The sequence below is a fragment of the Canis lupus genome, chromosome 20 (assembly GCF_048164855.1).
Source record: "Canis lupus baileyi chromosome 20, mCanLup2.hap1, whole genome shotgun sequence".
NCBI classification, from domain to species: Eukaryota; Metazoa; Chordata; class Mammalia; order Carnivora; family Canidae; genus Canis; species Canis lupus.
In genome coordinates, this window is record NC_132857.1 from 43,698,248 (window position 1) to 43,725,233 (window position 26,986).

The 26,986-nt window shown below is 37.3% G+C and overlaps 3 protein-coding genes across 5 annotated transcripts in view; 1 reads left to right on the forward strand and 2 right to left on the reverse strand.

Moving 5' to 3' along the window:
• UBXN4 (UBX domain protein 4) overlaps positions 1-22,698 on the forward strand; it is a 49,398-nt gene extending 26,700 nt beyond the window's left edge. For all 3 annotated transcript variants that reach the window (XM_072789036.1, XM_072789037.1, XM_072789038.1), the window contains exons 6-13: positions 1,054-1,147; positions 5,273-5,327; positions 6,034-6,198; positions 8,715-8,842; positions 13,961-14,063; positions 16,365-16,496; positions 18,247-18,446; positions 22,023-22,698. In XM_072789036.1, coding sequence (XP_072645137.1) covers positions 1,054-1,147; positions 5,273-5,327; positions 6,034-6,198; positions 8,715-8,842; positions 13,961-14,063; positions 16,365-16,496; positions 18,247-18,446; positions 22,023-22,161 — 1,016 coding nt within the window. In that variant the 3' untranslated portion in view covers positions 22,162-22,698. The remainder of the gene's footprint in view (positions 1-1,053; positions 1,148-5,272; positions 5,328-6,033; positions 6,199-8,714; positions 8,843-13,960; positions 14,064-16,364; positions 16,497-18,246; positions 18,447-22,022) is intronic.
• LOC140611924 (proteasome subunit alpha type-1) lies at positions 19,214-20,370 on the reverse strand. The gene has a single exon (XM_072789039.1). The coding sequence runs from the start codon at positions 20,307-20,309 to the stop codon at positions 19,518-19,520; it is 792 nt and encodes a 263-aa protein (XP_072645140.1). The 5' UTR covers positions 20,310-20,370; the 3' UTR covers positions 19,214-19,517.
• A 466-nt stretch (positions 22,699-23,164) lies between the features above and the next one.
• The window catches only part of LCT (lactase), a 51,425-nt gene continuing 47,603 nt past the window's right edge, over positions 23,165-26,986 (reverse strand). The window contains exon 17 of the mRNA XM_072789245.1: positions 23,165-26,803. Within this exon, the coding sequence (XP_072645346.1) occupies positions 26,583-26,803 (221 nt within the window). The 3' untranslated portion in view covers positions 23,165-26,582. The remainder of the gene's footprint in view (positions 26,804-26,986) is intronic.

Here is a 26,986-nt window from a genome sequence, read left to right on the forward strand (position 1 = left end):
TAAAATCTTTTAAAAAATACATTTAATACACCTAAATTACTGAACATCATAGCTTAGTCTAGCTGACTTTAAACATGCTCAGAACACTTATAGTAGCCTATAGTTGGGTGAAATCACCTAACACAAAGCCTATGTTATGATGAAGTGTTGATTCTCCGATGTAATTTATTGACTAATGACTGTATTGAAAGTCAAAACAGAATGGTTTTATGGGTACAGATTGATCCGCGTATGTTATTTGTTTGTCCTTGTGATTTTGTGGTTGGCTGAGAGCTGCTACTGTCCATTATCACAAGACAGTTCCATAGTACATGTCTGTAGCACAGAAAAAGATCAAAATTGGAAGTATGGTTTCTAGAATGTGTATCACTTCTATACCATCATAAAGTTGAAAAACTGTAAGGCCAAACCATAGTTAATTTGGGGACCATCTAGTACTAGTGTAGATACAAATAACTTCTCTAAGGAATCACTCTGGTCTGCAGAAGCAAATCACTTGGGGCAGTGTAAGTCTAGAGTAATACCCAGGATCATGTGTGGCTGTGGCTACTCTACTGGATGGCATAGATACTGGACAGCAGTGCTCTAGAGTGAATACCTATGATCAGTCATGCTTACTCTACTTTTGTTATATTTCCCTCCTGCCAGAATAACACTTCATGTTTTACCTTTGACCCTGACTTTGGTGGCCCTCAACAGGGTAACTGCCTCATTTTGCACTTATTCACTGTTGTGTCCAGATCCAAATGCTAGAATTAGTAATTGCTTCTTTCTTTCTCTCTCTCCCTCCCCCCGCCACTCCTTCTCTACCCCTCTTTCCCCCCTCTCCCTTTCATTGTGGGGCTCAAACTCTCAACCCTGAGATCAAGAGTTGCCTGCTGTAGCAACTGAGCCTACCAGGTTCCCCAGTAATAACTCATTTCTTACCTTCATTTTTAGGAAACAATTGTAATGTTTAAGAAGATTAACAAATAAAACACAAAACATTTATACCTTTTAAAAACCAGCATTAAATACATTACTCTTTTCATTTCTTTTTATTAAATAATTAAGGAGGAGAAAGTTCAGGCCATGCCAATCTGTCTCAGGAGCCTGGTGGATGTTCAAATCAGAGACCTACGGAGGACCTCACTGTCAGAGTGGAAAGGTTTGCTCTAATTTTTGCAAGTAGTATTTTTAAGAGAGTGGTTTTCAGTTATTTCATTAATTTGAGTAAAAGTTAATTTGAATAAAACTTCATACAAATAAAGTTTCAGAATCTTCAATTGAAATTTTTTATTACCCGACCAACTTGTTTATATACATAAAGACTATATTCTACAAGAAAGTTGGATATCTCTGAAGTCATCAGTCAGCTTTAAGTCTGATCACCCTCCTAAGAATCTCTTTTTTCACTGGTTTTTGGTACGTGTGTTTCTGTCATTTCTACTTTTAACCCTCTATACCATAGAATAGTAAGTTCCAGATGTGAAGAACTTGAACTACTTTTATGACTGTACTGAGCCTTGGTTTTGCATAAGTGGGTATCTATTAAATGTCATGTTATTAGTTCTAATAATCAGACACAGATTTCTGACTTTTTGTGGTTTGTAGTTTAGTATTTTTAATAATACAGAAACTACCAAATTAAAGTTCTGTATATTATGATTCTTAAGTTATATGAATTAATGGTAAAGGATAAAGTAGGAATATTTTTTTAATCCTGACCTGAAACCCCCTAGTGTTATATGAAAGTTAAGAAAATTCCTTAGACTTGCCAGTTTTTTATTCATACAGATGCTATGGGGAAACAAGTTTCAAAATGATTACTGACATTGGCTCTTTGGGTTCACTCATGACTAAGAATCAGCTTTGTTTCAGCAAAACCTAGATTCTGATGGTTCATTGTAGGAGTCCGGGCAGGGCCAGGATCTTAAGCTGAGAAGGATGGATCTGCTCACAGTGGTGAGAAGTGGTAGAAGGCTCAGAACTTCTAACAGCAGCAAACCAAAGTTCCCAGTGGCTCATCCTCTTTGTTTCATTCGGTTTTGCCAGCACCAAGTCCACCACTAGGCATCTTTATTTGTACCAACTTGGGGTGAAGTGACAATAAAAGATTAGAAAGGGATTTAGAGAACTGGGAATGAGAAGACACACTGCAAGTAGCCCTTTATTGTAGGGTGTGCTTATGTGCTCTTTAATTGCAATGTGAAAGGGGAGTTTGTGTTGTTTCATAATAGCCTCCATTTTTAGGTAAGAGAGTGTCTGCCCATGTCTGCCTGCATGACATGTCTACAAACAGAATATAATATACCATCTTTAATTAAAGGATAGTTATATGTATATATATATTGATGTATATAGTATGAAAGACAGTTTAAGACCTAGAACAAAATGTTTCTATGAAAGGAAAATTAGGCATTTTTTCTTTGCTTTGTTCTGAGGTTGCCAAACTATCTTCATTGAGCATTATTAAGTATTTTATAATTAGTAAATCAGAACAAAGTGGATCTACAAGTTGTTTAAGATCCTTAAACTGAAAAAACTTCAAAGCACTCTTGAAGATACATACATGTATATATTTTTTAAACCATATACTGTTAGAACCTGTTATATGAAATGTATGTGGATTAGGGCCTTTTAAAAAAGGATGCTAGTGTTGAAGTTGGATGAAATGTTGGCATACTTAACTAATGAAACACTTTTCATTGGGAAGTAACTGTTATCTGTTTAAACAACTTCTGAAAAATACAGGTCATATAGTTAAAATCATAAAAGCATTACAAATTGTTGCTGAGATTAATTTATCAAACTCAACCAATAAAGCCTAGGTCCTAATATAGATTAATTCATACTCTATGGTTCTGTATTTTATTCATCTGAGTTGTACTTAATTAGGATTTTATTTCTTTTATGGAATCGGATTCCTTGACATTGAAACTAAAAATAATAACCTGTATAATATTCCTTTCCCAAATGACCTGTTAGCTCATCATTTATACCCTTCAGATGACCTTCATCCGCACCATCCTTTTTCATAGACTCTAGTGTTTATGCCTTTGACTCACCTATCCTCTGCAGGTTATTTGACTCTGAAACCCTAATGTAACTGCTAGTTTCCCTGTCTCACAGAACTGAGCTACAGTGGTTTTTCATAGCCCAAATAAATTTGACCCATCAAATGGCATAATCTGATATTTATAGGATTTTGTCATACTAACCTCTGCAAAGCAAAATTTATGTATTTTTTTCTAACTGTGATGATATTTTAAAATTTCTGTGCTACAGATTAAAAACTCAGCCTTAAAATTTGGCAGGTTGGATTATTAAATAAAGGATTCTCACCTTCCTCTCAAGCTGTAACATCTGTTTCCAGAGACAAAGTTTATGGAAATTAAGTACTTTCCACTACATCTTGGAGGTTTTTTTTTTTTTCCCCTAATCTGGCTTCAAGGAAACGTAGTTTTGTTAGGGGGAAAGGTGACTAAACCTAATTGATGTCAGCTCAGAAACTCATCTTGTCCTATACATATTAAGAAAAAAAAATCTATCTTAAATCGTCTTTTCAAGAAAGTAAACTTGATGTTTTAAGAAACAGATTGATGATTTGTAATTTTGAGATCTCCATTTTTCTTCCTAATAGTAATTAAAATATATACAATGTTTTGTTTTCAAAGCCAAAAATGTGGAATTAGAATCTTTATTATTTTTTTTAAATATGTGCAATGTGGGATTGAACTCAAAACCCTGAGATCATACCAACTAATCCAGTCAGGTGCCCCTGAAATTTGAATCTTTTAGCGTCTCACATGAAAAGATACATCTTTTACTTAAATTTTGCTTATGTTTTTATGTCATATTTAAAAAGTGGCAGAAATCTCTGGGAAAGATAATACATGTAATCATTTAATTGTACCATCATTTCCAACCTAATTTGGGAAAGGTTTCAAACCTCAAAAAGTTGAAGGAATAGTATAGCGACCCTTTTTTTTTCCCCCAATTTATTTGAAAGTTGCAGGCATCGTTTTATTTTACCCTAAATACTTCAGTGTATATCTTCTAAGAATAAAAACTTTGAGGTTTTTTTGGTTCTGAGCAGGGGCTACAGTCTAGGAAGGGGTCTGGGAGTCTGTACCTACTAATTCATGCCTACCCTATGGCTCAGACCAATGAAAACCATATAATATTTGATTCCCAAATGTGGGAGTGATGAAACAAATGAAAACAATTCAAAGATCCATCAACAGAATGAATTGGTCAAATAACAGAATATTATGCAGCAGCATTCATTTGGGGAGCTATGATGAATAGGGCTGCTATATGAACATTCTTATACATATCTTGATGGATGTATCTTTTAGGTGTATTTGCAGGAGCAGAAAAGGGCCATACATACTTGCCAGTTATCCAGAGTGGTACCAATTTATCACTCTGCTCAGCAGGAAGACATTTTGTGGATCCTTTTTTTCCCCTGTGTTACAGTTCATATCTCTTATTCTTTTTTGATGCACATATGGCTATAGATTTGCTAGTGACATCCTCTTCGTTCTTTGATGTATGTCCCCATCATTCTTTGAGCACTCCCTTGATTTCTGGCTCATATTGTTTGACTAAGTTTAGCAGATACTTACACCAGTATAACTGAAATTCCTCTGAGATCGTACCTTTAATGATTAAAAATTGAGATAATTTACATATCACAAAATTGGATTTTAATGTATGCACTAGGTTGTACAGTCATTAATTACTACTGTCTCCTTTCATAATTGTTAGTTTTTAATTGATGACCTTACAGTTGGGAATCAGTTTTGGTATTATCAGTTTTTATAAATGTTTGGTATAATCAGTTTTTATAAATGCTAACCTTCAATTTCTTTGCTTTTACTTTTAACAACTTGTGCTATGTTGCTGTTTACCTCTGTGTAAGGGGGAAAGCATTTGTACCTCATTAAATTATGTACTTATTGAAGATGGTTATGTATATTTTTAAATCAATATCAGATATATTGGTAGGGGGAAGGAGAACTAATGGTTAAGTAGGAGGTGGAACTAGGCTTCTTATAGGCTCCCACTCACTGATTATGGATTTCTCTTGGGGCCAGCAGCCAGGCAGATGAGTTGTTGCTTTGCTTTAAGGTGCTTTTTTTGTTTGTTACTTTGTTTCCCAGTTGTTTCAGCAAAAGGAATCTCCTAGATGTTTTTTATTTTATTTTTATAAATATAAATAATAAGTATTATTTATTATTATTTTAATAAGATGTATCTCCATTAATGTACTACTTTTTACATACAGACTCACTAAAAAACTCGAGGAAAGGAGAGAAGAGAAAAGGAAAGAGGAGGAACAGGTAAAATTTATGTGTATCATCATTTTACTCTTCCATTAAGTGAGGGAATGTTTGACTCCATACTCAATTTGGCAGACCTAGGATGGCTTCCTGTTTTCAGTTGACTGTTGCAGCACAGTGAAGGGAAGTACTTGGCTTCCGTAGTAGGACCATTTTTCTGCTTTATTGAAAATTGCTAGGAATAAGTTGGCCCATCTTTTTCCCTCTACAGTGAGTCTTTTACAGTAAGAAGAAAGGGAATTGAATTAAAATTGTATGAATTTGATGCAGATGAAATTCTTAAGTGCCTTTTTTATGCAAAATAAATTTGTAGATTTTGCTGAATTTTTCCTCTGATGTTTCCACATTCTGGTGCACCATTAATGAGGTTCGAATATCAGAAAGTTATCAGTTCTTTATGCCAAAGAAATGTCTGCTTTGTGTCCTTAGAGGGTAACATTTACTTTACAAACTGAAGACCTGTAATTCTTTTTTCAAATTACATCATAACCTTAATAGAAACACTAGCTAAGAATTTTTTAAGTTGACAGATGTTCGACCATTAACCCATGCTGTTATAAATTCTTCTAGACCCTTACATTTTATGAAGTTATTTAATTCCTTTTAGCTGTGCCCCACAACCAGCTTTCCCTGCATATAAAATAATTTCTAAGGCAGATTATTAAGTTGTCTTTGAGCTCATAAGACTTACTTTTTCTTAATTTAGAGAGAAATAAAGAAGGAAATTGAGAGGAGAAAAACTGGGAAGGAAATGTTGGATTATAAAAGAAAACAAGAAGAAGAATTAACAAAAAGAATGTTAGAGGAAAGAAACAGAGAAAAGGCAGAAGATAGAGCTGCTCGAGAGCGTATAAAACAACAGATTGCATTGGTGAGTAATAAGTTTATTTTTAATGCTTGACTCTAGTGCAATTGTTTTTCTACACTCAGTGATTTTTTGGTTTACTACTAGGCCATGCACACAAAAATAGTAAATTTTAGTGACTCATATAGTACCAATTTTCAGCTTCCTTTTAGTAGAAATTATATATTAAAATATAGTTAAGGAGCACCCAGATGGCTCAGTCAGTTAAGCGGACAACTCTTAATTTCAGCTCAGGTCATGATTTCAGGGTTGTGAGATTGAGCCCTCTGTTGGGCTCCGAGCTGGGTGTGGAGCCTGCTTAAGATTCCCTCTCTCAGGGTAGCCTCAGTGGTTTCGCACCCTCTTCAGTCCAGGGCATGATCCTGGAGACCCAGGGGATCGAGTCCCTCGACCCGTGGGATCGAGTCCCACATCGGGCTCCCTGCATGGAGCCTGCTTCTCCATCTGTGTCTCTGCTCTGCCCCCCCCCCGCACCCCCCCATCTCTCATGAGTAAATAAATAAAATATTAAAAAAAAAAATTCCCTCTTTCCCACTGCCGCTCCCCCTCTTCCAAAAAAATATAAAATATAATTAAGATTAAAGTTGAGGGGGTGCCTGGGTGGCTTAATCTGTTAAGCAACTGCCTTTGGTCATGATCCCAGGGTCCTGGGATGGAGCCCAGCATCAGGCACCCTGCTCAGTGAGAACTTGCTTCTCTCTTTCCCTCTGCCTCTCCCCTCAACTTGTCTCCTCCTGCTGTCTCTCTCGTAAATACATGAAATCTTTTTTTTTTTTTTTTTTATCATGAAATCTTAAAAAAAAAATTGGGGGGGGGGGCATGCCTGGGCAGTTCAGTCAATTAAGTGGCGAACTCTTGATTTTGGCTCAGATCATGATCTCAGGCTTGTGAGATCAAGCCATATGTTGGGCTCCATGCTGGACTTAGAGCCTGCTTTTAAGACACTCTCTCTCCCTCTGCCCCTTACCTCCTCTAAAAATAAATTTATTTATATATATTATATACATATATATTTATATATCTTTATATATACTTATATATATTTATATATACACACATGTGTATATACATATTAAAAATTGAAATTGGATAAAGAAGTTATGGTGTATATGTACAACGGAATATCATTATTCTTCCATAAAATGAATGAAATCTTGCCATTTACAAGAACTTGGATGGAGGTAGAGAGTATTACGCTAAATGAAATAAGTCAGTCAGAGGAAGACAAATACCATATGATTGCACTTATATCTGGAGTTTAAGAAACAAAACAAATGAGCAAAGGATAAAGAGAAACCAAGAAGCAGACTCTTTATATAGTTAAGAGAACACAGTGATGGTTACCACAGGGGATGTGGTGGGGGAATGGGTGAAATTAAGGAGTGCACTTTTCGGATGAACACCAAGTGGTGTATGGAATTGTTGAGTCACTATATTGTACACTTGAAACTAATATAACAATGTATGTTAATTATACTGAAATTAAAACAAAAACTTGATAAAAGATTAAAATTGATTTTTTTCTAAGTAATTTTTCTCTATGTTATGAATTTATCAGTAGTCAAAAGATAGTTTTCAAAAATTCTCTAGGGATGTGAGGATGATCTGGCTGCCACATCTGTCATGCCATTGATTGCCAGGGTTGGTTTGACATGAACTGGCTGGGGAACATGTCCCCTTCCTCTCACTGCTCCATGTGTGTCCCTGCTGAAACTGCACTCCCCTGCTAAAGCGTCTAAACAAGCTCTCAAGGTCCATTTATCAGAGAATGTAGTTAGGCTTTTAAGACTCAAATACATCCAGATGAGGTGCTGTATATGGCACTCTGCCTTTCTTTTAAAAAAAAGAAATCCCTAGAAAAGTAAGGAAGTGGTTACATAGCATTCTTCTATTCTTCTGTAGTCACAACTGTTCTTTTTTGGGACATTCAGAACATTAAGACAAATCAAGTTGGAAGTTAGGATGGCTTTACAACAACTGCTTTTAGAATTAAGCAGTTGTAATACATATGAAAGCCATGTCAACCTTAATGTTCTTCATTTGTTTAGGCAACAAATATTTATTACCTACTGTGTGTTAGACTTTTTTCAGGCTCTGATGATACAATAGTAACCAAAGTCAAGTCCTTGTTTGTTTAATAAACAACTCTCTAGTCTCTGACAGTTAATAAAACTAAAAAGTAACAGATTCAGAGTAATAAAGTTTACAGGTGGCTTTAAGAATCTCATGTACAGGATCCGTGGGTGGCGCAGCGGTTTGGCGCCTGCCTTTGGCCCAGGGTGCGATCCTGGAGACCCGGGATCGAATCCCACATCGGGCTCCCGGTGCATGGAGCCTGCTTCTCCCTCTGCCTGTGTCTCTGCCTCTCTCTCTCTCACTGTGTGCCTATCATAAATAAATAAAAATTAAAAAAAAAAAAAAAGAATCTCATGTACTTTTATGTTTGTTCCTTGTGTTTAGAAATGTGTGAACAGATCATTCTAGTAATGAAAGATAATTGGTGTCTAATACCTGTTTTAAAGGACCGTGCGGAGAGAGCAGCTCGTTTTGCAAAGACAAAAGAAGAAGTAGAAGCTGCTAAAGCTGCTGCTTTGCAGGCCAAACAGGCAGAAATGGAAGTCAAAAGGGACTCTTCTACAAGAGAAAGAAGGTACTTTATTTCCTGCTAAATTATATGTGTGTACGAGGCCGCTGAGAAGAACAGCAGTCGTGAGCTGCTTTTTAACACTGTTGTGTGCTGTGGCTATAAGTAGTTCCAATAGGACGTAATGACCAGTGTGGCAGTTGCCAGTGGTATTTGTCATTGAATATGAATGTACAGTGTAACAGTACTAAATAAATCACTTCTAAAAGAAAGTTCAAGGGATCCCTGGGTGGCGCAGTGGTTTAGCGCCTGCCTTTGGCCCAGGGAGCGATCCTGGAGACCTGGGATCGAATCCCACGTCGGGCTCCCGGTGCATGGAGCCTGCTTCTCCCTCTGCCTATGTCTCTGCCTCTCTCTCTCTCTCTCTCTCTCTCTTTCTCTCTCTGTGTGTGTGACTATCATAAATAAATAAAAATTTTTAAAAAAAAGATTTAAAAGAAAGTTCAAGAAATCAATTTTCAGGGGATCCCTGGGTGGCTCAGTGGTTTAGCACCTGCCTTTGGCCCAGGGCGCGATCCTGGAGTCCTGGGATCGAGTCCCATGTCAGGCTCCTGGCATGGAGCCTGTTTCTCCCTCTCCCTGTGTCTCTGCCTTTCTCTCTCTCTCTCTCCCTCTCTCCCTCCCTCTCTCTCTCTCTCTGTCTCTCTGTGTGTCTATCATAAATAAATAAATCTTTAAAAAAAAAGAAAGAAAGCAATTTTCAAAAGACAGAAAACACATACATTGAAATGATGTATTAGGATTCTTTAGTTGTGAGAATCTCAGGTCAAATAAGATTAAGCAAAAGAAAGAATCCATTGGCTCTGCAGTTGGGATTTCCATTGATGGATTTTGTTTAGACATAGCTAGGTCCAGGGATTTAAAAGATACCATTTTTTCCCTTTTTCTCTCTTTTAATCTCTTGGGTTTTTTTTTTTTTTTTTTTCCTGTTTTAGCTTCATTCTCAGAGAAACTTTTATGATGAGATCAGGTGAACCCAGGGCCTCTTGGCATCTTTAGAATCTTGAGCCCCCTGATCCCAGAGAGGAAGAACTCTCAAAGCCCATATCATCCACTGAGAATTCTGATTGGCCTTATTTGGCTGATGTGGCCACCTTCAGATCAATCCCTGAATCTGCTTAAATTGGCTCCTGGTTGGAGGAGTTGACATGCCCACTTCTGTGGTGAGGAGGTGGGGAAAATGTTACTGCTAATCATATCAGAATGAATGACAGGTGACAGGGATAAGACAGTTCCAGAAACAAAAATATGTTGTAAAGACAAAAATAGGATTTCCAGTACATCCTAGTTGGATTATGTTTAGTATTTTCTGTACTTTTTTTTCTGAAGTAAAAAAAGTGAGAGCGAGAGAGCGAGTGTGCATGCATGAGCGGGGCTGGTTAGGGGCAAAGGGAGAGGGAGAAGCAGACTCCCTACTAAGCAGGGAGCCAGATTTGGGGCTTGATCCCAGGACCTTGAGATCATGACCAGAGCTGAAGGCAGATTCCTAACCAACTAAGCTACCTACATGCCACTGTACTTTTCTATATTTTCTATATTGGAAAATCAACAAGCATTACTTTTGTAATTAGAAAAACTACTGTTTTATTTTGTTTTTTTTTTTTTAAGTTTTCACTTTTAAGTAATCTCCACACCCAATTTGAGGCTCGAACTCAAAACCTAAGATCAAGAGTTGCATGCTCACAGATTAAGCCAGTCAGACACCACAGGAAAACTAACTTTTTATCTTTCTTATTTTTTCAATTTTTATTACATTTATTTTATAATCATGATTTCTCAGTCCTTATTTAGTTGATAGAGTTTGGGGAATTAAATACTCCCTTTTTTGTTGCATATGTACTAGTGGAGGAAGGAGGAAGAGAATATGAGAGAAAAAGCAAAGGGTATGGGGAGCCGAAGGGTGAAGTTAAAGGAGACAGTAAATGTTTATATGAACCTTTCTGTCAGCAGTACCAACCAATGAAGGACAGAGTTCACAAAATAAATTAAAACTCCTTTTTAAAAACTATTTTCCAGAGCAGCCTGGGTGGCTCAGCGGTTTAGTGCCGCCTTCAGCCCAGGGCGTGATCTTGGATACCCGGGATCGAGTCCCATGTCAGGCTCCCTGCATGGAGCCTGCTTCTCCCTCTGCCTGTGTCTCTGCCTTTCTCTCTCTCTCTCTCTCTGTCTCTCATGAATAAATAAAATCTTTAAAAAAAAATAAATAAATAAAAACTATTTTCCAAAAGTAATAAAATATTTAAGATTATATTTAATGAAAGTGTAAGACTTTGTGAATGAGAAAACATTTTGAAACAACGCAAATGTAAATACTGGGAAAGACTTTTGTTTTCATAGATCAGAGGACTTAATATTGTTAGGATGGCAGGATGCCTGGGTGGCTCAGCGGTTAAGTGTCTGCCTTTGGCTCAGGTCATGATCCTGGAGTCCTGGGATTGAGTCCCACAGCGGACTTCTTCAGAGAGCCTGTTTCTCCTTCTGCTTATGTCTCTGCCTCTCTCTCTCTCTCTCTCTCTCTCTCTCTCTGTGTGTGTCTCTCATGAATAAATAAATAAAATCTTTAAAAAATATGTGTATTGTTAGGATGGCAATACAAAAAGGGCTTAAGAGGTGAAAAGAAAAAAAAAAAGAGGCAGTACTCCTCAAACTGATATGTAGATTCAATACAATCCTTGTTAAAATCCCAGGTGATTTTTATGCCAAAAATTTTGCGTAAAAAATTCATACAGAATTGCAAGGGACCCAGAATATTCAAAATAATCTGGAAGAACAAAGTTGGAAGACTTTTAATTTTAAAACAAAAGATAAGAGTAACCAAGGCAATGTGTTATTAGCATAAGGCATAAGCAGAATTGGCATTGGCATAAGCAGAATTGAGTCTCTAGAAATAAACCCATGCGTTTCCCCAATATTTATAGTAGAAATGTCCACAATAGCCAAAATATTGAAATAGCCCAGATGTGCATTGACAGGTGAATGGATAAAGCAGATGTGAATACATATACAATGGAGTATTACTCAGCCATCAGAAAGAATGAAATCTTGCCATTTGCAACAACATGGATGGAACTAAAGGGTATTATGCTAAGTGAAATAAGTCAGAGGAGGACAAATACTATATGATTTCACTTGAATGTTGAATTTAATAAAGCAGATAAACTTAGGGGAAGGGAAGGAAAAAAAGATAAAAACAGAGGAAGGCAAATCATAAGAGACCTTTAACTATAGGGAACAAACTATATGGAGGGGAGCTGGGTAGAAAATGGGGTAATGGGGCAATTGGGGGATGGGCATTAAGGAGAGCACTTGATGTAATGAGCCTTGGGTGTTATATGCAGGTGATGAATCACTAAATTCTACCCCCTGAAACTAATAATATACTATATGTTAATTAAATTAAATTTAAATAAAAAATTAAAACCTTAAAAAAAAACCATGTATTTATGGTGGAGAAAGAATAGGCTCTTTAATAAATGGTGCTTGGACACATCCAAAAAGAATGAATTTGAACCCTTCTCTCACACCATATTAAAAATTAACTGAGGGGACGCCTGGGTGCCTCAGCGGTTTGGCACCTGCCTTTGGTCCACGGCGCAATCCTGGAGTCCCCATTGAGTCCTACAGAGGGCTCCCTGCATGGAGCCTGCTTCTCCCTCTGCCTATGTCTCTGCCCCGCCCCCCCCCTCTGTGTGTGTGTGTTTCTCATGAATAAATAAATAAAATCTTAAAAAGAGATTAAAATAAAATCTTTTTTTAAGTTAAATAAATAAAAAATAAAAAATAACTGAGAATGGATCATCTACTTCAAATGTAAAAGTCAAAATTATAAACTTTTAGAAAAAATGAGAAAATCTTGTGATATTGGAAAAGGGAATGATTCTTAAACATGACACCAAAAGCACAAGCAACAAAAAAAAGGAGTAGAGAAGTTGGACTTCATCAAAATTAAATTAAAGACTTTGTGTTTCTTTCTCTCCCCCCCCCCCCAAGATTTTATTTATTTATTCATGAGAGACACAGAGGCAGAGACATAGGCAGAGGGAGAAGCAGGCTCCCTGTGGGAGTTAGTCCCAGGATCCCGGGATCATGACTTGAGCTAAATGCAGATTCTTAACCACTGAGCTACCCAGGTGCCCCTAAAAACTTTGTGTTTCAAAGGACATTATCAAGAAAGTGAAAAGAAGCCGCCAGAATTTGAGAAGATAATTGCAAACCATATATCTGATAAGAGACCTGTATCTAGAATACAAAAGTCATTTTTAATAACTTTATAAAAAGCAAACAACCCAGTTTAAGTATAGGAAAAGGATTTGAATAGACATTTCTCCAGAGAAGATCTGCAAATGGTCAGTAAGCCGTATAAAATGATGCTCAAGGAAAATTAAAATCACAATGAGATACTGTTTAATGCCCTCCAGGATGCCTAAATTTAAAGAAGGAACAACAGATCTTGGCAAGGATGTGGACACTTTGGAACCCTTCTGTGTACCACTTATGGGATTATAAATATTGAATTATTCAGCAATTAAAAGGAATGAAGTGTTGACACATACTACAACATGGTTGAACCTTGAGAGTATAGTGCTGCATGAAAACCAGTTACCAGAAAGTCACACATTCTATGTCCCATTATATGAAATGCCTGAAATAGGCAAATTCATAGAGGCAGACAGTAGATTAGTGCTTGCCAAAGGGCTAGGTGAGGGAGGAGTAGGGAACAATTGCTGATTGATTCAGGGTTTCTTTTTAGGGTGATGGGAATGTTTTGGAATTAAAAAGTGATGGTTGCACAACTATGACTATAATAAAAACCAATAAATTGTATGCTTTAAAAGAGTGAACTAAAATTTAAAATTCACTTGGTGAAGCATGCAACTCTTGATGTTGTGAGTTTGAGGCCCACGTTGGATGTAGGCATTACTTGAAAATAAAACACTCTAAAAAATAAATAGAAGAGTGGATTTTATGCTATGTAAATTATATCTTGATAAAGCTATTATTAAAAAATAATAAATGAAGAGGTCTGACATTGTGGGGGAAAACCTACTTTCACTTCCATTTTCTCTTTTAGTGATACTGTTTGAGAATACGTAAGATGTCGATTTTAAATTTCTTTTTTCATAGCACTGTTGCAAGAATCCAGTTTCGTCTCCCTGATGGTTCTTCCTTTACAAATCAGTTCCCTTCTGATGCTCCTCTAGAAGAAGCAAGGCAGTTTGCTGCACAGGTAAATTTATGTCTTGTCTTGAATTGTAGTAAAAGTAGACGAATAAATGGGTTACTGAAATGTAGGAGGGGAAAATGTCCAAACATGATGTGTGGAGTGTAAGTCATGACTTATCTCCAGGAGGGAAGCACCAGACACCTCTGGGGTGTTGTGGAGCTTCCATCAGGTATTAGTGCCATATAGGAAAAGCATATCTGTTTGTTGCACAAAAATAGGGATTTGCAGTATCATACAATAGGCTTTGGAAAACTTTCTGCTTTTGCAAATGATTTTCCAAAGATCTAATCTGAGCAAGTTGTCACCTGTAAAAAGATGCAGTTTTTCTTCCTTTCTCTTCACATTTTCTGTAGGTCACTTTGGGGCTTGCCATTTTCCTGCCATCTGCCAGGTGGCCAAACCTAAAGATCAGTAATCTTTATTTGGTAATAAGTATCTTCTTCAGGAATTTACTTCTGGAATTTGGCCTTAATTCTGAGTAGATGTGAAATTTTATATCTTAGAAAATAAGATACGAGTAATTTCCAGTTACACTTGACCCTTGAACAGTTGGATATAAAGGGTTGCCAACCCCCTACATAGTCAAAAATCCATGTATATCTTATACCGTATGCAAAAAGTGAACCTTACTAGTAACCTACGGTTGACCAGGAGTGTTACCAATAACCGTTGAACACGTTTTATATGTTATATGTATTATGTATTGTATTCTTACAATAAAGTTAGCCAAACAAAGGAGAATGTTAGAAAAATCTTAAAGAAGAGAACTTACAGTTAGAGTGCTGTACTATTAAAAAATCCATGTCTTTGGGGGCCCACACAGTTCACACCCATGTTGTTCATGGGTCAAATGTAATTTTTATTCTCTGATTGAGTCCTTTTCAAAATGGAATCTAGGCATTAGGTGTCCTTTAGGATCCAGGCTCATCGTATGCCCTACTCTTTGTCTCATGTAGCTTTTCAAGGTTAAAAGTAGGATTCAGATTTTTCCCCTTGACCTCATTTCCCTATTTAGTCTGCTGTCTCACTTACGGATCCTGAGAAGACACCTAAAAAGCTGTCTGCCTTCCTCCACTGGTCAGTTGGGCTGTGCAATGTAAAAACATTTTTGAAAACTCTTTTTCCCTAATCTTACAGTGGAACCAACCCCCAGTAGCTCTTTTATTCTTCTTTTGCCTTGGAGTCCCACTTGGGGCCTCCCAAAAGGGAGTACTTACTCCTGGCCTGAGTCTTACCACTTCTGCCACAGGTAAGTGAAGAGGAAGCCACCTGAGAAAAAATCTTTGCATCAGTCCTATTAGAACTTTATCTCAGTAATCTAATTTTTGTGTTTTTTATGTCCTCATGTTAGAGTGAGAACAATGAGAGATAAATATATGACCTCCAGTAGAAGAAAAAAGTTACAAAAAACAAAAGTGTTAGTCTGTTTCTTTGGAATCTTCTAGGGAGAGAGAAACAGTTGTCTAAGATTTTACAAGTATAGGTGACTTAAAATCATGAAAGTGACCATGTTGCTGCTGCCCAGTGTAGGTTCCTGGATTTGGGATTGTGTGTGTAGCATGGATTGACTACGGACCATTTATTTTTTTGAAACAAGGAAGACGTGTAACTCCTAATGCTATATATATATATATATATATATATATATATATATATATATATATATATATGGAAAGTTCTGGACTATTCCAGATTTTTAATAGGCAATGCCTATAATCCAAATGTGTATCAGATAGTAATGTAAGTTTGCCAAAGTATAGTGAAAACCAATGACAAACTGCAGGGATATTTAAAAGGTATATAACTGTTCATTTTTATTCAGTTTATTTATATGGTTTTAGGAACTATATTCTTGCTACTTTGTGGTCATTTTTGAGTTGTAAAAGCTTTTAGGTAATAATTGGATTTGATAGCTTTGAGCTACTTTTTGAAGCACAAAGTTTTTATAAAGGTTTTGTGAGTTTACATTTGAATGAACTTTTTTTTAAGATCTTATTTATTTATTTGAGAGAGAGAAAGCATGAACATACTGAGGGGGAGAGGGAGGGAGAGGGAGAGAGAATCTGAAGCAGAGTCTGCACTGAGTAGGGCCTGACACAGGGCTCGACTCACAACCCTGAGATTCACAACCTGAGGTGAAACTAAGAGTCGGATGCTTAACTGAGCCACTCAGGTGCCCCTGAATGAACTTTAAAATTAAGGCAGTTTAAATTAAAGCAGTCATTTTAGATGCATTTGGGTGTGTAATATCTTACTTTAAAAAGGCATCTTTGTAAAGTTTTAAAACTTATTGTTATATTACAGACTGTTGGCAACACTTATGGTAATTTTTCACTAGCAACTATGTTTCCTCGGAGGGAATTTACCAAAGAAGATTATAAAAAGAAATTACTGGATTTGGAACTTGCCCCAAGTGCTTCAGTGGTACTGTTGCCAGTATGTATATATGCTTTTTTTCTATCTTTATTGTCCTATTTGTTCTACTCTTGATCATATCTTTTTCTTTTTCTTTTTTTTTTTTTAAGATTTTATTTATTTATTCATGAGAGGCAGAGAGAGAAGCAGGCTCCTCACTGGGAGCCTGATGTGGGACTCGATCCTGGAACTCCAGGATCATGAGCCAGAAGCAGATCCTCAACCACTGAGCCACCCAGGCGCCCCCTACTTTTGATCATATCTTGTAATTAGTGGAAGGGAAGGCCAAACATGTACTGTGGGTAAATTCACATTGTCCAAAAATGCTAGGTTAATTTATTGTTCCATTATCCTGTGTTTTATATTTGTATTGCTAATGAGGCACTAAAGTATTTTAATTTTTACCTTTTATTCTAACCTCTTTAGATGCACAAAGATGACCAGTAGGAGAAGAAAATAAGAAATATACAGTATTGGTCTAATGTATAGATTTAGTGTTTTATTTATGTATGACCCTACTGTTTACCAAGTATTTAATTTATTTTTATTTTTTAGAAAGATTTTGTTTATTTATTTAGAATAAAATTTATTTTAGAATAAAATCTTTAGAAAGATTTTATTTATTTATTCACGAGAGGCAGAGACCTAGGCAGAGGGAGTAGCAGGCTTCCTGCGGGGAGCCCGATGTGGGACTCAATCCCGGACCCCCGGATCACAACCTGAGCCAAAGGCAGACACTCAGCTGCTGAGCCACCTAGACGTCCCTTTACCAATTTTTTTTTTTTTTAAAGATTTATTTATTTATTCATGATAGAGCGAGAGAGAGGCAGAGACACGGGCAGAGGGAGGAGCAGCTCCATGCAGGGAGCCCGATGCGGGACTCGATCCCGGGACTCCAGGATCGTGCCCTGGGCCAAAGGCAGGCACCAAACCGCTGAGCCACCCAGGGATCCCCCTTTTTACCAATTTTTTAAAAAAAGATTTCATTTTAACATAAAAATAACATTAATTTTTAATCATATTAATCATATTTGATCCTCATAACAGTATTTTAATCTCTGATGAAGAGGCTCAGAAAGTTTAAGTGACTTTGCGAAGACATCTCCTAAATGCCAGAGATGGTAGGAGAGCCTGGGTCTATATTTTGGTTAGGATAGTTTTCATGGTTCTGAAGTAGAGCTCCATCTAAAACAATTAGCCTTCCAGTAATCAGGACTAACTTGGATTCACTGAGGTTTTGAAACCTTTCCCTGTTTTTTAATCAGCAAGGAGGACTTCCCTTACTGAAGTTGTTAAATTTCATTAAGAGTTCAGTTCTTTTAAAAATAATTGGTTCATTTCACCAAGATCTACTTTCTAGTTTTAGTGTTTTGCTTACTCCTTTATTTTTTTTTTTTAAGATTTTATTTATTCATAGAGAGAGAGGCAGAGACACAGGCAGAGGGAGAAGCAGGCTCCATGCAGGGAGCCCAACGTGGGACCCAATCCCGGGACCCCAGGATCACACCCCAGGCCGTAGGCGGCGCCAAACCACTGCGCCACCCGGGCTGCCCTGCTTACTCCTTTAAAAAACCGCTCCTAGAGTTCCCAGAAGTTTATGTAAAATATACACCCAAAAAAAAAACAGCAGAAGATGGTCATTTTACCTTCCTTCAGTAAACTAAAGTTGGTAGGACTTTGTTTCACAGATAAAAGATTCATCTAGAACTGGAGTGTGGTGATGTGATTGGGCTCATGTAGCCGTTGTTGTAATTTATTTCTTAATTTTTAGGCAGGAAGACCAACTACATCCATGGTACATTCTTCCAGTGGAGACTTTTGGACATTATTGGGGACAGTCCTTTACCCATTCCTTGCCATCTGGAGATTGATTAGCAACTTCCTATTTAGTAACCCTCCTGCACAGACCTCTGTGAGAGCAGCAGCAGCAGAGTCCTCAAACCTTGCATCATCTAGCAACTCAGAGAAAAGGTATGTTTGTGTTTTCCCCATCTGCAGGATGTGTTAGTAATGCCCAGTACCTTATTCAAAATGAGTATTTTTGTTATAAGTACTTTGCCGTCTTTCTATATAAGGGAAAAAACTTAAATGTCCTGATTCTGAAGTTTTACTTTATCATCTTTCCTGAGAAGCTCACTACCTCAGTTTTCTCAGCCACTCTTTTTTTTTTTTTAAGATTTTATTTATATATTCATGAGAGACACAGAGGCAGAGACATAGAGGGAGAAGCAGGCTCCCTGCAAGGAGCCCAATGTAGGACTCGATCCTGGATCCTAGGATCACACCCTGACCTGAAGGCAGACACTCAACCACTGAACCACCCAGGCATCCCTCTCAGCCATCTTTCTAAAACCTACTCCACAGAAACCAACTTTACCTCTGTTGGTTTTATTATTTCATTTGTTGATTTCTCCTTATACTATGACTATAAAGGCAGATTTATTTTTCCAGGTCTAAATAGTAGTATCTTTCTTGCTAACCATGTTTTGTCCAATAAGCTATTTCATTTCATTTGATTAATTTCTCACAATCATCTTGCATACATATTTTTGGGTGTCATTGTGCTTTAGATAGTTTTAACCCCTGGTGGTTCTTTGATCTGCTTCCTGTCTTCTGTGGGTCATTCAGAGAAGGACTAAACTGAGGAAACTGGATATTCACTTGAAAATGGTGCTTTCTTCAGAGTTTTATTTTAGACTTGTCCCTTTTTTTTTTTTTTTTTTTTTTTTTTTCACAGGCAGGTGAAACAATTTTATTTCACAGTTGTCTTTAAAACCACAAAGACACTATGTTCTTCATATAAAAACATTAGTACAGATAACTATACTTTCTAGAAAATGATTATATAGACCCTCTCAAAGAAAAATGCACACCATTATATGGTTCAGACAAGTTACTTGGGAAAAACACATCTGGACCGATTCCTAAAACATACCAGAAGACCACGCTGCATCTTTTGGTTCAAAGTATAGATTACTGTCATCAGTAAAGGCTCCTGCATTCTTACATATTTGATAATACACATATAGACTGGTTTGTGACTTAATGCTCCATTGGTTCATCAGCCTTTTCTGCAGGTTCATCAGCAGGTTGAGCAGGCTGTGCCTTTCTCTGTGGTCTTTCTTCAAGACCTTCCAGGAACGGAGATACATCATCATCATCATAAATCGTAAACTCCAAGTCTTTACCAACAATTCCAATGGAAACATTCTTTGTAGTTAGGTCCTGTTCTGCAGGAAGTGTCTCTCGTAAGGCACGCAGACCATGTTTAACCAGTTCATTCAAATTGCACTCCATAAACCCAGACATATGTCTCTCCAAGTAAGTGCGAGCTGATTGAGAACGGGCTCCAATGGACATGGCTCTACAGTCAAAATAGTTGGCAGATGGACAGGTTTGGAAAATGTGAGGGCCCATATCATCATAACCAGCAATAAGCAGTCCAACACCATATGGTCTCCGGCCATACCGCTGTGTTGGTATCTGGGTCTTGCTTCCAATTAGAGATACAAGACGAGACACAGGAAGAGGTCTGTCAAATACAAATCTGGAATCCAAACACTCCTGGCGCATAAAATTACATAACAGTCTAGCATCAGCAGTAAGTCCCGCAATTGAGATACCAATATGGTTATCAACATGAAGAATTTTCTTCTGATGAGCTGCAAGCTCTGACTGTGCTCTCTTCAATGCGACCAACACCGCATGGGTTTTTGATTTCAGACCAACTGTGGCTGAACCTTGTTTGACAGCTTCCATTGCATATTCAATTTGATGAATCCTGCCCTGAGGGCTCCAAACAGTGACGTCATTGTCATACTGGTTGCGAAACATGGTTCCGGCGCGGGTCCCGCTGCGGCCTCCGGCAGAGGTGGCGGCTTCAGGAGCGCGGCCTAGACTTGTCCCTTAATCAAGAGGCCTCTCTTTTATTGCAGATGGCGAAGGTTAGAATGAGAATTTTAAACACCACCAGTAACTTTAGCTCATACCTCTGTTAAGATTCTGCATATTTCAAACAGGCTACTGGAAAGTATTTTCCTGGAAGGTGGGGATCGTAGCTTTTTCTTTTCTTTTTTTTTTAGATTTTCTTTTCTTTTTTTTTTTTTTAAATTTTTATTTATGTATCATAGTCACAGAGAGAGAGAGAGAGCCAGAGACACAGGCAGAGGGAGAAGCAGGCTCCATGCACCGGGAGCCCGACGTGGGACTCGATCCCAGGTCTCCAGGATCGCGCCCTGAGCCAAAGGCAGGCGCTAAACCGCTGCGCCACCCAGGGATCCCCGTAGCTTTTTCTAATAATTAACATGATTTATTATATACCTCTTGCTGTTGAACACTGTTAAGCCATTAATGGGCATTATAGCAAATAACACCAATCCTGTGTGATGAGTAATGAAAATCCTTGCCTTTGTCTGCCATCAGTAAGGAGAGTCCGTAGTCCTATGTCCTGTTGACTCTGAATGAAGACTTGTGTGAATATTGTGATTGGGCTGATTTAGCCTTTATCTTGGTTTCTTTTATAACTGTCCTTAGTACATTACTCAAGTGGGGTTACAGGGAAATTCTTCTCTGGACTGGGAATGGCATTCAAACTAGGTCTTGTTAGTGGTGAATTTTAGAATTCTTATTGGGCAATGGATGGAAGCATTTAATTCTGAATTGCTGTTACTTAGCATAGCTTCCTGTGTGGGATTTCTTTCTTTCTCCTTTTCTTTTCTCTTTTTTCTTTTCTTTTCTTTTCTTTTCTTTTCTTTTCTTTCTTTCTTATTTATTTTTTTTTTTTTTGATTAAGAAACTATCCCAAATGTGGGGCTTGAACTCACAACCCTGAGAGCAAAAGTGGCCAGCTCTACTGACTTGAGCCCACCCGGTACCCTGCGGTGTGAGCTTTTAAAACTTCTTTCAAGTAAGGGAAGAGATCTTAGGTTGGTGTAAAGGATGAATGAATGTTTATCTTGAGGGCAAAGCTTTGTGTTCCACTGTTGATCCTCCCCACACCCCCATACCCCGCCAACCCTTGGAGAATGTATTAAAACAGCTTAAATTTCACCCCTGTTTTCCTTTCAATTTTCAGATGCTGAAAAGCCTGTTTGTTCTTAATATTGTTTATAAAAATCAGTCCTTCTTAAAGATTATGAAAGGATTAAAAATTGATCATTGATAATTTCTGTAAATTAGGCTATGAATGGAGCTTGGATAAGCTCTAAGGTGCTGTGTAAGTTATACACATTTTAGTAGATATATCAAGTTTGTGTACGAAATGAAAGATTCATTAGCAGATGGCCCCACTCTCCTGAAGCTTAGAGAGTCATCAAAAGATACATGGAAATGCAGCAGTGACTGGGCTCATTTGACTTGGAGAACAATTGAAGTTAAACTGCCAAAAACCTGTGTGGACTTGTGCCGTGTTAGGAGATAACAATTATCACCCATGGACTCTCTTTAAAGTCTAGCTGCCTGTCCTGATGGAATTGTAGAAGAAACAGCTTTGATTGCTGCTGTTTTCACTTTCTGTCGCCTTTTCTTTTCTCCCTCTTCTTATATCAGGGACCCAGTCAGGAAAAGAGTGCTGGAGAAACGGGGGGAAGACTTTAAGAAGGAGGGGAAGATCTACAGATTGAGGACTCAAGATGACGGTGAAGATGAAAACAACACCTGGAATGGAAATTCTACTCAACAGATGTAGTGTGACAGTACAGTATGTGCAATAATCATTGTTTCCCTTATGATTTAATGCAACTAAAATTCTACTGGAGAAGTGGGACTGCTTTTTTGTTTTCCAGCTGGTCTATAAAGTGTCTCTTTATTTCTGCTTAGTGAGTGGGTTAAAGTTGTTTAACTACTCAGACAACTCAAGAGATGAAATAACTGGCCCCTAGGTCCTTGCATATATGGTAACCAACTGCTAGAAGCCTAAAAGAATCAAAAGGTCTGTCACAGCCCCCCTTTATCAGCTTTCTTACTCAGTATCTCATATACCCGTTAGCCCTAAGCGCTCAGATGACACGTTCTGTTTAGAGCTATTTTGCTCCAGGTCTCTTAAGTCCATAGAAAGTAACTGGTATGTCACTGAGTAATTTGACTCTGAGTCAGAGCATTTTTAACTAGCCAACCAGATGATAATTTATGTTTAACTTTTCTCTTTTTGCTCATCATCTGCAAGCAAAATCTTGTAGTTTTTAATCTTAAACACTGAATAAAAAATCTTTTCCAAAAATCGAAATGATCTTAGTTTTCCTTTAAATTTTGTTATATTAGCATCTCTTTGTTGCACAGGGCTCTGTTGAGGTCATGTGTTTGTCCGTTCCCCCCCCCCCACAGTATTGCCCTGGAGCTATCTCAGGAAAGTAGCTGTGACCACCCTACTTTAAATGTCACTGAAGGAAGTTTTCTGACATATATCGATGCTATGTTACTGTCTGTCCTAAGTCAGTGAGGCATCACTTTGTGTAATGTTATGTATAGTCCGTTCTCCTCAGATACAAAACAGCTTTTGAGTTACAACTAGTTCTCTCTCACCTTCATCCTGAAGGTTTGCTCTGGACAATCATATTTTGAAGACCTAAGCTTACATATAGGTAGCACAAGAAATAATGGAATAAAGATAGGCTCATTTGGTTATTAAGAATTATAAAGAGATTCTTAACCTGATTTATATGATACTTCGTCCCTTTGTTTTTGGTAATGGAGACTACTAACTCAATGTTTGAAAAAGAGAGTAAGCTTGACAGTTCCTCTTTTATTTAACCTTCCATTTTTAGATTGAAAGATAGTGCTTTCGAGTGAACATACAGATGACTCAATTTTGTAATGGGAGGAAGAAATTTTCTCAGAACAAACTTGGTGTTTTTTCACCTATGAAATAATGATTTTTAAAAATGTTAATAGTGTTGGCAAGGAAACAGCTGGGCTGTAATGTTGGTAAGAGTCAAGACTGGTATACTCCAGAAAACATCAGCAACCTTAAATGTTTTAAACTTCTTGACCCTTTTTTCTAAGGAATGATTATAAATGCAGACAAGGTTTAGGTACAAACATACTCATTAAGTCTTACATCAACTAAATGCCTTCTGCAGAAGTAATTAGCTTTTGATGAGAAATGGTACAGTACTAATTTATCAGTTCAGCTTAATATATATATTCATTGACTACCTGTTATGTGTTGGAAGAAAAAGCAGAATACAAAGTTGTAGATACAATATGATCTCAGCTTTGTAAATACATTTTATATATAGATAGTATCTGTATTAACATAATGTAAAGAAAACAACCAAACATTTAATAGTGGTCTTAGTTCTTTTTGCACCCTAATAAGTTTTCGCGATTTTCTGCGGTGATCATATTACTTGCATACTCTAAAAAGTTTGGAAAATAAATATTTCCAGCAAGCATCCCATTTAAGTAAAGATTTGTAATCTTAAAAGATACAGCAATATGTGACTTAAAAAAACAAAACAACCTTTCGAATGGGTTTTGAAACCTAACAACTTTTAGAAATATACTTGCAGAAACTTGGAATACCTCAAGTCCATTTGCTTGAAAAAATTTAATATAGATTTCAGAGAAATGTACATAAAAGAATAATTCACAATCTTTGAGTAAGAGGATCCCTCAATTTTATATTTTAAAAAGTATAGTTAGGTAAAAAATTCAAAACACTATAGAGGGTTGTAAAATGAAAATGAAGTCTCTTTCTTTGCATCTTACTCTAGTTCTGTTCCCCAGAGGTAACTTCTATTAACAGTTTCTTTTGTAATCTTCAGAAAAATATTATGCATATATAAGCAAATATGTGATCTTTATTTTTTAAATACGATCATCCTCTTTTTTACTTACACAGTCTTAAAAGATCTTTCCCTATCAACACATAGCTACCTCATTCTTATTAATGGCTGTGTAACATTTTATTTGATAAATGTACCTCAACTTATTCATTCTTTGGTGGCATGCATGGGTTATTACGGGAGATTTTTGGCTTGTTTTTGTTTTTCTATTAGAAATACTGCTATACTGAACATCTTTGGGACAGCATTGTCTTAGCTGTGAAAATATACCAATAGGATATGTTTGTATAACTGAGCCATAGAGTGTTTGCGGTTTGGATCATAAATGAAGCTGCCAGAGTGCTGCTCCCACCAACAGTATCTAAGAATGTCCATTTCCCCACATACACTTTTTCATCTTTGTCAGTGGTAGATGAAAAATTGTATGCATTTTATATGCATTGTATTGATCACAAATGAAAGTTGAGCATCTTTTAACATTACTGATCATTTCCATTTATTTTGAGAACTGACTGTATTTGCTGGTTTTTCATCTTTATTGATTTATAAGAATTTGATGTATATAAAGAAAATTAGCCCTTTGTCTAGAATATGCTATAAATATTTTCTCCCTATTTATCTTTTGATGTTGATGGTAATTTTCTGCCACAGTATTTGTGTGATCACATTTATTGGTGTTTTTCTTTATGGCCTCTGGGTCCTAAGTCTTGCTTATAAATACCTTTCTTACTTTGAAAATTAATTTTAAAAAATTCACCCATCTCTCTCCTAGTCTTCTCATGGTTTAATTTTTTTACATTTAAATCTGGGATCTGGCTCCCTTTCCAGTGGCTAACATCCTGAGGAGCTAACCTCTTGATGCATCACCATTTGTGGTCTATTCCCTCTGTCCTAATTTGGCATGCCACCTTTGTTCTATGCTTCATGCGCATATGTAGTTTATGTGTATGTGCTTTTTTGTTGATCTTTCTTTTCTGTGCTACCAACCTATTTTTTAATAACTAGCTCCATAATGTTTTAATATTCTTTTGCCCAGATTATTCTTCTTCCCACAAGTTTATTTAATGTGAAACTTTATGCCCCCTCCTCCTCAAATAAGTTACATTGAATTTTGAGATTTAGATGTAATTGACACAATACTGGGTCTTTATGCCTAAGAAATGTCTTTCATACCAGTTTTAGAACCACCCTTACTCCCATCTGACAAACTTTTCCAGTCCATCGATGGAGAAGAATGTTTCTATACCACAAATTGTCAGGTTGCCCCTTGCCCCCCACCAGTGAAACATTTGATAGGAATTTTCTACAGATAAACTCCAGTAAGGAATGCTCGCAGGAAACACAATTTCAAGCATAATCAGACATTTATTTAATTTTAAGTAAACTCCACACCACCTGTGGGGCTTGAATTTAGGATCCCAAGATCAAGAGTTGCATATTCCACCAATCAAGCCATGATTACTCTTTTAAATTTAGTTGAAAACTACCCTTTATTTTTAAATTCTCCCAAATATCCATTCTCTCCAATATCCCAGGTGTCTTATTATTAGCACATTGAGGGGAATTGACAAAGACCACATCATCTTTCTGTGCTCCCAGCACTACTCTGGGTGTGTTTTGTGACTAAAACACACAACAGGAACAGGTGTGCTTTCTATGCCCTGTCTCCAAAATGTGCTTGCTAGAGACAGTGAGACATGGTCCTTTATCCTCAAGAACTGAGAGTAGGGAAATATACACTTCCACTAGAATATGGACAAGCTGTAATAGGGGATATTTATAAGCAAAGTAGTGGAAGGCATGTTTGGGGAAATCAGGGGCAGCTATGTGGAGAGAAAGGTATATTATTTGAGCTGAGACTTGAAGGCATTTTCAGAAAAGGGCATCCTAAGGAGAAGAGTATTTGCAAAGACACAGGAAGATGGGATAGGGATTTACACGAGGTTCAGAATTACCACAGATTGAGAGAGGAAGAAGGCAAACAGTGGAGTTGATTTCTTATAAAAAAGAATTGCTATGGTTTTTACTCATATTTCCACCTTTGAAGTCTCTGAACCTTAAAACAGCCCAATTAAGTGTCTCACAGAACCATCAGATAAGCTCAGTACTTGTATGTTTCCACAAGAACCAGTGAATTCCTGATACTGGGACAAGATGCAGATATTTCCATTTTAATTAGGGACTTAGTGGTCCCTAACAGTGCAGAAGGCCTTTATGAAGTCTGGTATAGGCAGAAGAGGAGATCCAAGGAGTTCTGTGCACAGTACAGGCATATGGGCAAACCACGCTTGTTTGCTAACTGGAGCAAGTGGCAACTTGCAGGTCAGAATGCAGAAATTGTGCTCAGTTCCTGTTGGCCTGCTTGTGTTTTCCCTTGCTTGGAGTGCTTACAGTACTTGTATGACAGAAATGCCACACAACAGACACCAAGAATTGCAAGAGAAAAGAGTACGTACAAAGCTGTCTGGGCTTCTGTCACACCTAGTGTTAACCCCAGGAACTGAACTTCCTCCTCTCGCATGGGACTGGCAGTAGCTTCAGCATCTGGGAGAGGAAGACAAAGGGCAGTTTATGTACTCATACAGAGGTAGGTAGCAGATCAGCGGTAACCTGTATTACGCCCAAGCTACGTCCTTGGAATAGAGGAGTATCCAGGGTGAGCGCACTGAGGTGATGACCAGATGCATCCCTTTCACTGAGTTACTGAACCTCTGAAGTAGTTGTATT